The sequence below is a fragment of the Balaenoptera acutorostrata genome, chromosome 19 (assembly GCF_949987535.1).
Source record: "Balaenoptera acutorostrata chromosome 19, mBalAcu1.1, whole genome shotgun sequence".
Lineage (NCBI taxonomy): Eukaryota > Metazoa > Chordata > Mammalia > Artiodactyla > Balaenopteridae > Balaenoptera > Balaenoptera acutorostrata.
This window is the reverse complement of record NC_080082.1, coordinates 45,330,874-45,344,465: the sequence shown is the minus strand read 5'-3', so window position 1 is coordinate 45,344,465 and position 13,592 is coordinate 45,330,874. Positions and strand designations below refer to the sequence as shown.

Here is a 13,592-nt window from a genome sequence, read left to right as displayed (position 1 = left end):
CACTTAAGACCAACTTCATTTTATCATATTGAATATTGAATTTAATATGAAAAATAAAGCTATAAAGTTAAGTTACAATTTGAAACTTTAAGACTGAAGCTATGAAGTGGGGCAACACTACTTCATTTGGTCTTCAGCAGAAAATCGAATACTTCTTTGTTCCTACTACCATCTTGTTCCATGAGGGAACATCTTATTTGCACGAAGAAACATAAACTACATAAACAACAACAGGCTCAAGATGAAGTTGAAGAACATGAGAAATTATTTAATGACAGTACTCTTGAAATCTATGTCTGCAAAGAACACCAGAATAATCCCACAGTGAAGTTTGTTTCTGGGGGAAAATCTAACACAGAAAGGCTCACTTGACAAGCAGTTGGAGTTGGGGGCTCCTTTGTGTGTATGTGATTGTACTCTTGGTTGTTTTCTTTTTTGTGGGGGATTGGCTGAGAGAAAAAGTTTTTAACTAAAAATACATGCACAGTTGATCAAAATTTACTAAAGAACAAATATTCTACATTTTTAGGCAGTCTTTTAAAATCAGTCCTCTGTTCTGATCTGAATTATCCATTAACTTGTGGGGATTCAGGCTCACCCCCTTATTATTAAAATACATATTCATAAAACTTTTATAGTTGTGCTGTTCTAGTTACAAATAGCTTCTACTTTTCTAGGACATAATTTCACTTTGTTTAAGCAAGAATTCATTAAAGAAGCTATAAATAACCTTTAAATATTTAGCCATGAACAGAGGGTGGACTGGCCTTGATGGCTTATTTTAGTACTAATGCAGAATGCTTTTTAAAAGCTACATTTTAGCATGCATCAAGCTAATGATTAACACTTGCAGTGTAATTTTCAACGTTAGAATAAATTTCTCTTTATTTTAAGGAGTTCTACCAAAAGTAAATATGTTTTTCAATCATTTACTACTAGGAAAGTAACCTTAAAGAACGAAAACGTTTGGGAGATTAAAACGTACAATTTCTTATTTTAAATTTTTATTTATTTATTTATCTATTTATTTATTTTTATTATCTAGACAACCTTTCCTTCTCTCCCAAAATATAATGCCAGTTAAAACTGCACACACTAGGGAAGAACTGCCTATGGAATTGTAAGAATTCAAGGATCCATTGTGTGGTGCATGGAACATATATATGAATCAAATACATTTCTATATTTGATTCTGAATCATAAAGTTCACAACATTTTAGAGACCAAGTTTCATAAAATTTTTACTTAAAAAAAAATTTACAAAATACCATTCTTCCAATCAAAGAAACTTTCCCTTGGGTACATGCAGCTTTCTGTCTTAGAGATTACAGAATGACAGGCAAAGGGGGAGAGATTTTTTTCAATAGCCACCTAGCTGCAAAACCTACAAGAAGTAGATTTTTTTAAAGTGCCTTTAAAATGCTTAAGCAAGTAATATAATTGTTGAAACTATCTGAAATTTTAAAAGTTTCTTTAAAATGGTCCATATGGTATGCACAATATCACAGCTGGTACAAAACTGCCAGTATTTAGTTCAAAACACAAAAACAATGCATATGAACAGTATTCTTTGAAAAATAATTCAAAATGCTGCCACTACTTCATAAGGCAAACTTAAACAAGAGTTTTGACAGTATTCAGAGAATTAACGAAACAAGCTGAATATTAAAGTATTTAAATATTTACTTTGATTTCTTTTTAACACCATTGATAACAGTAAGAGAACTTGCTGTTAAATTAACTCAGGATGCCTTATTTCAAATTACATGTAACATATTTTGCTATATATATTCTAAACAACTGCAAAACTAGGTTTTAGGATGTAAAGTCCCATTTCCTAGGCAGGCCCTAGTTTTTCTGCTGCAATCTGGCAGCTTTGAACTTTGAAACCCTCTTTGCAGTTCCTTCTGATACTTCTGACAGAACTTCTTTTCGTTCTGGAATGGTGGGTAGCACAGGATGAGCCATGGCTGGGTGTGGTGTTAAGGAAGGTGACAAAAATTCTTTTTCTATTACAGTTCCAGAAAAAGCCTGGAAGACAAAAGTCAGATTATGATAATAAAATGCAAATAAGGTGCCCATAAAATCTTTATCCTGTATTTGCCAATTAGACATTTCTTTTCATTAAAAGTAAATTCATAAGATTTTTTTGATAGACAGAACTATAACATCAAAATACAAAGTGCTCATAGAAATCAAGTGCCATTAAAATATATCTTAATTACACCACCAAATATAAGTAGATTTTTTAATAGTACACATGCAAGAAAACAAAAATGTAAAAACATGTTCACATGGGATTTTTTAAAAATGGGTAAATAAAAGGTCCTCAACTTTCATACATTCCATTTATATCCAGACCATGCTGTGAAAAATAATGTATTAAAATTAAGAATTCTATTAGGGTGTCAAACATCAGCTGATGAATGAGCTATCCTATGGTGGCCATGCTGCCTGTGAGCCAAGAGCTTAGTTTCAGCAGCAGTGACATCTCTTAGGTGGTGTTCATTCATGCAATTATTTGCGTATTTTATTGCATCTTGCCTCATTTTTATTTGAGATCAGTGGAAACTGAAAACTGAAAGTGCTGGTGCTAGTGGAAATAAGTATCAGTCTCAAATTTTCATACAATTAATTCAATGAGAGAAATCAAGGCACCACAAAAAATGATTCTTTAATCTCAACCAGATGTTTGCTGGACTTAATTTTGGTCAACTGTATGTAATGTATGTATGTAACGTATACAAAATGATGGAAATAAAACCAAAGATATGTCTTTTTATGTACAGATCTATCAAAATCAAGAAGTTATGATTTTTTTCCCCAAGATTTCTAGAGTATTTGAAACCCCCTCACTTTCATCTTCTAAAGACTCATTACGTACAAACTAAAATTTGACATGTAAACTTTCATGTATATTTAGCTTGACTTTGTCTACCAAGTGTACAAAATGACAATGTATCACTTGAATAGTTTAAAAAGCCAACCTCCACCAGCTTGCCCCACCAAAGAAACAAAAACCAAAAATGCCCTGACCCTCCCACAGTACTCTGAGACCTTGGGTGGAGTCCAGCTCTTAAAAGAAATTCAAAGTCTACTTTTCTAAAAACTCTATTTTATCACGATGAGCACAGAGCCTTCTTATTATACTAAAAATGCTTTTGAAAAAGAGAATATTTTAACATTTAAAGATATCAAAAAAGATATCTTTCAAAGTACTTGCCATAATCCCATGAACTATTTATTTTGATGTTAAAAAATTTATAGCATCTAGGTGCTAACTGTAACAGTTCAATACAAAATGCAAAGCTATTAAATAGGATGAAATGAAAATAAGTTCCAGACTTGAGCTCTAGCTATACCACAATATATTAAGTCCTTACAAAAACCTAATTTTCAGATACTTAAAAACAGCAAAAGTCTACCACCTGTTTTTCTAACAGTAGGGAAGACTATTAAATAAGTTAAGATACTCTCCAGGTCAACTGAAATCATTATATTGGGAGAAGGGAAGGAGAATATTCTAATCATACATACTGCCCCTAATTACCAATGACCCCTCCATCCCCAGTTACCATTTAGTACAATTAGTACCACTTAGGGACTATTTAGCAAAAGCAAGAGAAGTTTTACATATGTTTATTCATATATAAAGATATATATTTTTATATGTATTTGACTTATACTCAAATGGGTATATCAGTTTGATATGGGTATGAGTTCCCCAGTCTTCCTAAATCCTTCTTAAATTAAAAATCTGAAATACCCACAAAACATAAGAGTAAAAAAATATCAAGTCTGGGTATAATGGAAACCATAACATTCTTATTTTGGTATCTCCCAATACCCCTCCTTTCCCCACGCAAAAAACTATGTGCAACATGGTTGGTAAGAGTATATGTGTGCACTCATTTTTCTGAGGAGAGGATCTCCAGCTCTCACTAAATTGTAAAATGGTTCCCCAATTCCAAAGAGTTAAAAATTTCACTGGCACGAGCCAAAACATAGGACTATAGATAATTATCTGTCATGTATATATTTTTTCTTTAACTCAACCAAAGCATTTAAAAGAGAAAAGTACAATCTGCTACTTGAACTAGCATAAAATGACTCTAAGTCTGATCTAGTGGAATTTATTTAAAATAAGCTGCTAAATAATTTTCTAGACATGGGACTTCCCTGGCAGTCCAGTGGTTAAGACTCCATGCTTCCAATGCATGGGGCATGGGTTCGAACCCTGGTCGGGTAACTAAGATTCCACATGCTGTGTGGTGCAGCCAAAAAAAAAAAATTCTAGCCAAAAATGAAATACATACGCTAATTAAGATACTTTAAAATTCCTATTTCACAGAAATAGAACTTCAAGAGTGGTAATACTTTCATTTTGAACTACTTTATTAAAATACCTATATTGTGTTTGCTAGTGACTATTAATTTTTTATAAATTATTAATTATCAAAAAAGCACAAGCCTAACTGCCACCAGAAAACTGCTAGAGCTAATTAATGAATTTGGTAAAGTTGCAGGATACAAAATTAATGCACAGAAATCTCTTGCATTCCTATACACTAATGATGAAAAATCTGAAAGAGAAATTATGGAAACACTCCCATTTACCCTTGCAACAAAAAGAATAAAATACCTAGGAATAAACCTACCTCGGGAGACAAAAGACCTATATGCAGAAAACTATAAGACACTGATGAAAGAAATTAAAGATGATACCAACAGATGGAGAGATATACCATGTTCTTGGATTGGAAGAATCAACACTGTGAAAATGAGTATACTACCCAAAGCAATCTACAGATTCAATGCAATCCCTATCAAATTACCAATGGCATTTTTTACGGAGCTAGAACAAATCATCTTAAAATTTGTATGGAGACACAAAAGACCCCGAATAGCCAAAGCAGTCTTGAGGTAAAAAAATGGAGCTGGAGGAATCAGACTCCCTGACTTCAGACTATACTACAAAGCTACAGAGATCAAGACAATATGGTACTGGCACAAAAACAGAAACATAGATCAATGGAACAAGATAGAAAGCCCAGAGATTAACCCACGCACCTATGGTCAACTAATCTATGACAAAGGAGGCAAAGATATACAATGGAGAAAAGACAGTCTCTTCAATAAGTGGTGCTGGGAAAACTGGACAGCTACATGTAAAAGAATGAAATTAGAATACTCCCTAACACCATACACAGAAATAAACTCAAAATGGATTAGAGACCTAAATATAAGACTGGACACTATAAAACTCTTAGAGGAAAACATAGGAAGAACACTCTTTGACATAAATCACAGCAAGATCTTTTTTGATCCACCTCCTAGAGTAATGGAAATAAAAACAAAAATAAACAAGTGGGACCTAATGAAACTTCAAAGCTTTTGCACAGCAAAGGAAACCATAAACAAGACAAAAAGACAACCCTCAGAATGGGAGAAAATATTTGCAAATGAATCAACGGACAAAGGATTAATCTCCAAAATATATAAACAGCTCATTCAGCTCAATATCAAAGAAACAAACACCCCAATCCAAAAATGGGCAGAAGACCTAAATAGACATTTCTCCAAAGAAGACATACAGACGGCCACGAAGCACATGAAAAGATGCTCAACATCACTAATTATTAGAGAAATGCAAATCAAAACTACAATGAGGTATCACCTCACTCCTGTTAGAATGGGCATCATCAGAAAATCTACAAACAACAAATGCTGGAGAGGGTGTGGAGAAAAGGGAAACCTCTTGCACTGTTGGTGGGAATGTAAATTGATACAGCCACTACGGAGAGCAATATGGAGGTTCCTTAAAAAACTAAAAATAGAATTACCATATGACCCAGCAATCCCACTACTGGGCATATACCCAGAGAAAACCGTAATTCAAAAAGACACATGCACCCGAATGTTCACTGCAGCACTATTTACAATAGCCAGGTCATGGAAGCAACCTAAATGCCCATCAACAGACGAATGGATAAAGAAGTTGTGGTACATATATACAATGGAATATTACTCAGCCATAAAAAGGAACGAAATTGAGTCATTTGTTGAGACGTGGATGGATCTAGAGACTGTCATACAGAGTGAAGTAAGTCAGAAAGAGAAAAACAAATATCGTATATTAATGCATGTATGTGGAACCTAGAAAAATGGTACAGATGAGCCAGTTTGCAGGGCAGAAGTTGAGACACAGATGTAGAGAATGGACATATGGACACCAAGGGGGGAAAACTGCGGTGAGGTGGGGATGGTGGTGTGCTGAATTGGGCGATTGGGATTGACATGTATACACTGATGTGTATAAAACTGATGCCTAATAAGAACCTGCAGTATAAAAAAACAAACAAAACAACTAATACTAAACTTTCTTTGGGTTATTTGTATGGAAATATGTTAATATAAATGTTTCAGACATTACATGAAATTTCTAAAAATCTTATATTTGTATTTGTATGGAAATATGTATGGAAATATGTTAATATAAATGTTTCAGACATTACATGAAATTTCTAAAAATCTTATATGTTCTGGTATAATGTTATAAGTAATAATCCTAGTTATTACTTTAAAATGTATATCTCAGAAATAACTAATTTTCTTGTCAACTGCATTATTATGAACTTTCATCAAATCTTTAACCGTGGTCATTTTTAAGTCTTTTGTCATTTACAGACAGTTCTGGGTGTACTCTGATGATTTTGCAAATATGTTCCTATAAAAGGGTTTCATCTTCAAGAAATTCATGGAAAAGACTCTGACAAGTACAGCTTTCTGGTAACTGACTGTACTGCTGAACTGAATGAATAAGCATTTTCAGAACTCTAATGAAAAACTGATGAACTCATAAAAGTGCTAACAAAAGATCAAGATAAAAAAAAATTAATTACATGGGACTGAGTGAACTGATGAGGATGAGTATAATTTTTGTGACTTTCTGTCTGAATTAAAAAAAAAAAAAAAATCCCACAAGGACTCAGAGGCAAAGAATATACAAATCAATTTTCACTGCAAAGTAAAGGAGCTGTTACAGTGGAGGATTACAGGACTGAATGTCAATATTGTGACATAGTATGAGTGTGTTTCATGTTTGGTAATTGCAATCATTGTTGCTTTTGTTGTGGTCATCCATGTACAATGCTTGGTGTCAGTCTATTTATCTCTTGAAAAAATAAAATACGGTGTGTGTGTGTGGGGGGGGGAAAAAAAAAAAAAGCACAAGCCTAGAATTAATTAATTAGGATCTATGACTTTTGAGACTAAATATATGCATGAACTAAAGAAGCTACAAGATAAACAATGCTATTACTCTGTCGATTAACTTCAATAAATAATTATATAAAATAATTCAAGAACAGTAAGATTAATGATTTCCAGACCATACCTGGAAGATTCAGCAGCTACAATTTTTAAAAATTCTTTTCAACTCCAAAATGGGGAAAATGAATTGCATACCCCTTTGAGATGGAGCTACCACCACCTTTTTAACTCACAAAGATTGGTCAAAGATACTATATAAAATAAAGAGTTAAAGATACACACATACCTCAGGTGTTACTGATAAAGGCAAAAGTTTCTTTTGATGATTTTCTTGTTGTTCCTCGTCCAAAATGCTCTCATTAGCATCACTACAAGTGGCCTCTTCACAGCTAATGCTCCTCAAGACTCCCCGTCTATCATCGAAGTCAGCAGCACTGCTTTCACTGGTATCACTGCAAACACTGTTCTCTCTACTGCGAGACTTCAGGATGGACTTACGAGGGACATATTCTCCATTCACGATATCAACAAAGACTCTATAATATCAAAAAAAATACACTCTTTAGTTAACTCATAAAACTGAGGATAAATTTACAAGGATTTTTAAAAATCTTTTCTAGAAATTAATCCGAAATGTTTTATTCAAACTTATATCCAAAATTTTCACCATCACAATAGTTCTGTAGCCTCGAATGATGTATTTACATTACTTTTATTATTGTTTGGCCTAATAAAATACAGCCGTTTATCTATACACATGTTCTGGGTGACAACAGCATGATTTGCCAAAATTCTACATATATTTTAGACCTACTCAGAAGTCATTTAGCAATTTTCACTGTTTTACAAATAAGCGTCATGAAAACAGTAGGTATTTTCAAATGATAGCTTTCTCAACAAACAATACAACAAAAATTGGAAGAGCATACTTAACTTCGACTCTGTGGAAAGGTAAAGCACATGCCAAGCACTGTCATAGCTGTGATAGGAAAGTGCTGCCCCAGCACACCAGAAACACAAACTTTCATTCTAAAGTTAACATACAACATTTTTTGACTAGATTGGGAATGTTTTAAAAGCACTGGCAAAGAGGGGCAAAAGCAAAAAACCAAGCAACATTCCAATTGCTTTGAACTGAGAAGCTGGGGTGGGGCTCAGCAGCTCCTGTGAGAGCCTTTAAAACACTAAGCTAACTCTATCAGAATACCTCACTTTTCAGTGAGAGCCTTCTGTGTTACAAGCAGCCTTTTCCTGTATATACTCAGTTGCAAGAAATGAGAAGGGAAAAGCAGACTGCTCTGCTATCTGTGAATACCACTCACCTGTAAATGTCAGCAGGAGTCCTGATCATAGGCAGATCTTGGGGAGAATGACCACTGCCAGAGCTGTTCTTTCGCTTACGTTTGGCTTCTTCTTTCTTTTCACTGAATTTTAAAGTGGTATTTTTTCCAGTATTTATTCGTACCTAAAAATTTCACAGCAAAAAATTATGATCCTTTTGAGAAATCAAGGCCAAAACTAAAACCAATAAACTCTACAATTAAAGAAATAATAGTAATAGAGGCAGTTTACATTTTTTGACACTGAAATGATGTGCATTATCAGCTAAGGCTAACAAGTCCTTATCTTATCATACTTCTATAGTATTAAATTATACCTTAAGTGACCAATTCTAGTCATCAGTGACTTTATTATTATACAGAAAGCAAAATACATACAAACTAAATGCTAGATTATTATAAGCTTTCACATTACCCATTACTTTAAGTTTTTGGCTTAAATCATTCATTTCAAAACAAAGAGCACAATTAACCAAAATAAATATTCAGTAAGAATATAAAATTTAAGTCATAAAAACAATATTAGATAATGCTTAACTATTTAGAATTTTTAAAATACTTCTAATTTTTAAAAATTTAAGGACCAAAAAATAAAAATCAACCCTGTTCAGGATTAATACATTATTCTTCTATCCCTACTCGGCATTTACACCATCTTTCCACATTAATGACTGCTATTCCCCATAACATTCCTGCAAATATTATTTATTCTTCCTGTTTTATCTAAATGAAAACTAATTTAAAGCCTGAAAAGCGAATCACAAAACAAACTTTTTTCCTGGCTAATAGGTCAATTTTTTCCAAAGAATTCCAAGATGCTCCTTTTAGTCTGAAGTATTAGAATATATATTTTAAAACACCATATAAGTATTTCACTTCACATTAGAGCAGGGAAAACCTGACCTAAGAAATAGCAAATATGTCTTAAACACGTTTCATTAAATAATAATCTCAGGCATTTAAGGCTGCTACCACAGACCCTTACCTCTGATACAGGCAAATCCTGCAAGGGTACCTTGTTGTGGTAAAAAAAAAAAAAAAAAAGCACCAAACTGAGAAAAAGGAGTCCCTGTTTAATTACTAACTAGCTCTATGGTCTTCTAGGCCCTAAGTTTCCTTGAGAAAGACAAATTAGAAAGATGAAATTCCCGGTGGCTCCTTAAAGCAGTATTATGAGGCCAAGAGAGCAAGGGAATGAGTTTAAGGTCCTTCCTTCAGTGAGATCCAACCTGCTTTGATCTGGGATTTTAAAACTGGGTATTCTACAACAAGTATGGAGGGAACAAAAAGTCTTTTGATACTAAGAAAATTTAAAAACCTGTATTAGAAGATCTCTCTGTAGTAACCCCCAGCTCTAAAATATCAAAATTCTAAAACCATGATTACCACCCAGAGATGTTTATATTTAATTTGTGAGAAATAGAACTAATTTTTACTTCCTTCTAAATCTTTCCTTTTTGCTCATGATGCTCCTATTCATTTTATACCCAAATAGAAACAACCGGATATAATTAAAAATTTAACTAATGCAAGTCACTTTCGTCTTAAATACACCAAAATGCCCAAATTAACTCTAGAATTCTTAAGAAAGCTTTCTGAATGAAGGACAGGTGGAGTTACAGTAGCTGTCACTCAAACTCATCTCCTTCCAGACCCCCAAATTTCAAATTCTATTGTGGCTTCAGAGAATGGACCAATACCAGCTAACTAGACTTTTTTTTTCCTTTTTCTTTTTAGATAAATTGGTCAGAGCAAGAGGCAAAAACTGGTTTTCTTGTTTGGCACTATCAACAATATTAATCCCTGTTAATATTGTTCTTCTAAAGAATATCATAGATGATCTCTAATATTCAAATTATATGAAAAATTAGTAAAGTTAAAAGTATACAAACCCTCTTAGGTTCGACAGTATGAGAAAAATATATTGTTGGTATAGAATTATCTTCAGCCCCTAAGGTATCATGGTCATTTTCATTATCACCACCATCATCATCATCATCATCTTCTTCATCTTCATTATTGTGATAAGAATTTGAACCATTCATTGAACAGTTCCAATGACTATTCACTTGACCATTGAACAGTTCTGAATTTGTAACATTCTGATAACAATTGCTGGGAGTGAGAGAGTCCGTTACTTGATTCATCATATTCACATTTATGTTCTGATCTTCCTTTTCCTCTTCAGAGGACGTATCTTCTCCATTTGCAATCACAGTATCAGGCTTGCTAGAAAAAGAAAATTAACAAGATCAAACAAACACACTAGAATTTTACATATTCTAATTTGCACTTAAGTTCAAAGGGTAAAAACTAAGGTTTTGCATAAGGTATTTTTAAACTAGATTTCTAGGCTAATAAAATGTTTTGAAATGAATTAATAAAAAATAGTTTCTATGCTAATTCTATATGTTATAGTTATTCAAACATAAGTAGAATACAGTAGATTTTTTTTTTATCTTTGCAAGGAGGATATTGGCCATATACAATAAAATACCATACAAATACAATCATAAATTTGTAAGAAATCACAGAGAATATGTTATCCCTATTTAAAGACCAGAAACTACAACCACAGAACTATAACATATTTTCTATTTCTATAATCAAAATATTTTATAAGCACGTATTATTGTAATTTTAAAAAATAAGATTTCTACATATGTACATGATTTATACATATACATACACTTCTCATGCTTCATTCTACAAAGGATCTGAGGACCTTATAAAAATAACAAAACCCAAAATGCAACGAACTGAAATAACAACACGCAAAAGTAGAAAAAGAATCATGACCAAGAAAATCATAAGATTAAAAACTGATTTACAAAAATTAAACAGCATCAGTTAATCAAAAAGACCTAAGTATAGGTGAAATGGTAGTGAAAAAAATATCCTTTGTGCTTCATGTCTTATTTTTCACAGTAACTAATTCTGCATATCATTTAAGCAAAATAATATAGGAACTTCTATAGTAACAGTTTTCACTGAGCACTCTGATAATTCTGAGTGAGTGCTAATACGTATTTCAAATGGCAATTTGGTAAAGTTTTTCATATCTATAACTACTTGACCAGATTACAAATTACCTGCTCAATAAGCAGAAAAGTCTGCAAAGGAAAGCAAGGATAAACATTTTACAGCAACAAACTTAAACTGAATGCCCATATTTCTTTTTAACAAGTCATTCAAACATACAGCATTATCTTGACTACAGTATAAAAACAACTCATTTAAAATATAATATATAAAGCATCCATAATTATTAAAAGTGAAGTATCTGGTATATCTTATTTTATTATACAATATAGGGCTGAAACATTATAATAAAAAATAGGAATATTGATTTTGTGTATTTCTGTACACACACATGCACTGGCATGTGCATGAACACATGGCCTTAAAAGAAAATATTCTGGAGAATTAATATTTATTTTAGGGTGGTAGGGTTATTGATATTTTAGTATAGCATGCTTTTCTGTATTTTCTTCAATCAGCACATATTTTATAAGGAAATGTGTGTAAGGAACTTTGTCATTAGGTACCTATCAATATCAATTTCACCCAGCAATTCTTCTTGTCTCTCTAGTTCTTCAAGTCGATCCCACAGTTCCTTATCAGCAAGCAGGTCCTTGGATTTTAGATCATTTGAGAATTCTACTTCAAAAATATCTGAAGTTTTTGGTTTGGAGTGAGGTTTATGAGCAATTCGGTGTTTTGCTATTCAAAAAAAAAAAAAATGGCTGTTAAAAGCCAATTTTTAAAAGGTGCAAACCTAGACTTAATAAGATTTTCTCTTGGGGTGAGGAGGATGTTGAGAAAGAGGGGGTCATGATTTTTAAGCCAAACAGTAGACCTCCAAGGATGTATGTCTCTTAGAATCTTGCTACTTCGGAGTGTAGTCCAAGGACCAGCAGTACTGGCATCCCTGGAGAACATTTCAGAAGTATAGACTCTCAGGGCCTCCCCAGACCTGCTGAATCAGAATCTGTATTTTAACAAGAGCCCCAGAGGATTCACAAGCATATTAAAGACTGTGAATAGCTGCTTGAGAGCTTCAAAAATGCATAAGCAGAAATGGTCACAATGCACTCTAGCTATAATGCAAAATTCAACACAAGTAATACCCATCTTCTATCCTTACTCAAGAGAATTTAGTTACTAAAGTAACACACAAAAGCCTTGTCACAGGATACTTTCAACTCTAAGGCACTGCCAGACAGGAATACCCTAGGAGAAATCTATGGAGCCTAATCCTTGAAAAATTCTACTATAATTTTATATATGAATATTTCTACTTTTTAAATGGCTTTATCTTATTTATAATCCTCATGTGAGGCAGGAGATGGATAAAATCTGAACTCAAACCTATCAGCTTTTCACTTGAAAAAAATAATTTTTTTTATAAAGCAAATTAAAGCTTTAAAGATGGCAACGGGAGGAAGTCTACAATGCTGTTACAAGATATGGTACTAACAGATGACCTCCATCATATAGTCAAATTTACAGAATTGTTTTCTAAATCTGAAAATATCAAAATTACGTTTCATAGCCTATTCTCTATAACTATTATTGATAAAACAGTATTGACAAGTTTTATGTTTCAGACTTATAAAATACATAAATCTTTCAATGGTCACCACAAACAAAAATCATAACTTGTCTTTCAGCTCTTTAACTTTAATATCTGTCTCCTTTATTTCACCTTACAAAGCCACATGCTATAACTTGTCATGCCACGCCAGTATATAGTATGGCTAGAATATAGCTTCTAAAATCACCTCTATTTCAACTAACAAGTTCTCTTCAGAGTTAATTACTAAAATATGAACTTTAATAATCAAAATAAATGTTAAAAGTTTTCTATAGTAGCAAATTATAAACCATTTCTGTAATACTCTAAAAATTTTCGCTACTATAACAATTTACAGCAGAAAACCACTGCTTTATAGAAGTAAACCCAAACACACAACCAAT

At 32.8% G+C, this 13,592-nt stretch overlaps 1 protein-coding gene across 1 annotated transcript in view; it reads right to left on the bottom strand.

The window, feature by feature from the left end:
- Nucleotides 1-242: 242 nt before the first annotated feature.
- The window catches only part of URI1 (URI1 prefoldin like chaperone), a 68,264-nt gene continuing 54,914 nt past the window's right edge, over nt 243-13,592 (bottom strand). Inside the window, exons 7-11 of the mRNA XM_007165217.2 lie at nt 12,161-12,335; nt 10,505-10,841; nt 8,595-8,737; nt 7,559-7,808; nt 243-2,031 (exon numbers count right to left, since the gene is read on the bottom strand). Coding sequence (XP_007165279.2) covers nt 1,849-2,031; nt 7,559-7,808; nt 8,595-8,737; nt 10,505-10,841; nt 12,161-12,335 — 1,088 coding nt within the window. The 3' untranslated portion in view covers nt 243-1,848. The remainder of the gene's footprint in view (nt 2,032-7,558; nt 7,809-8,594; nt 8,738-10,504; nt 10,842-12,160; nt 12,336-13,592) is intronic.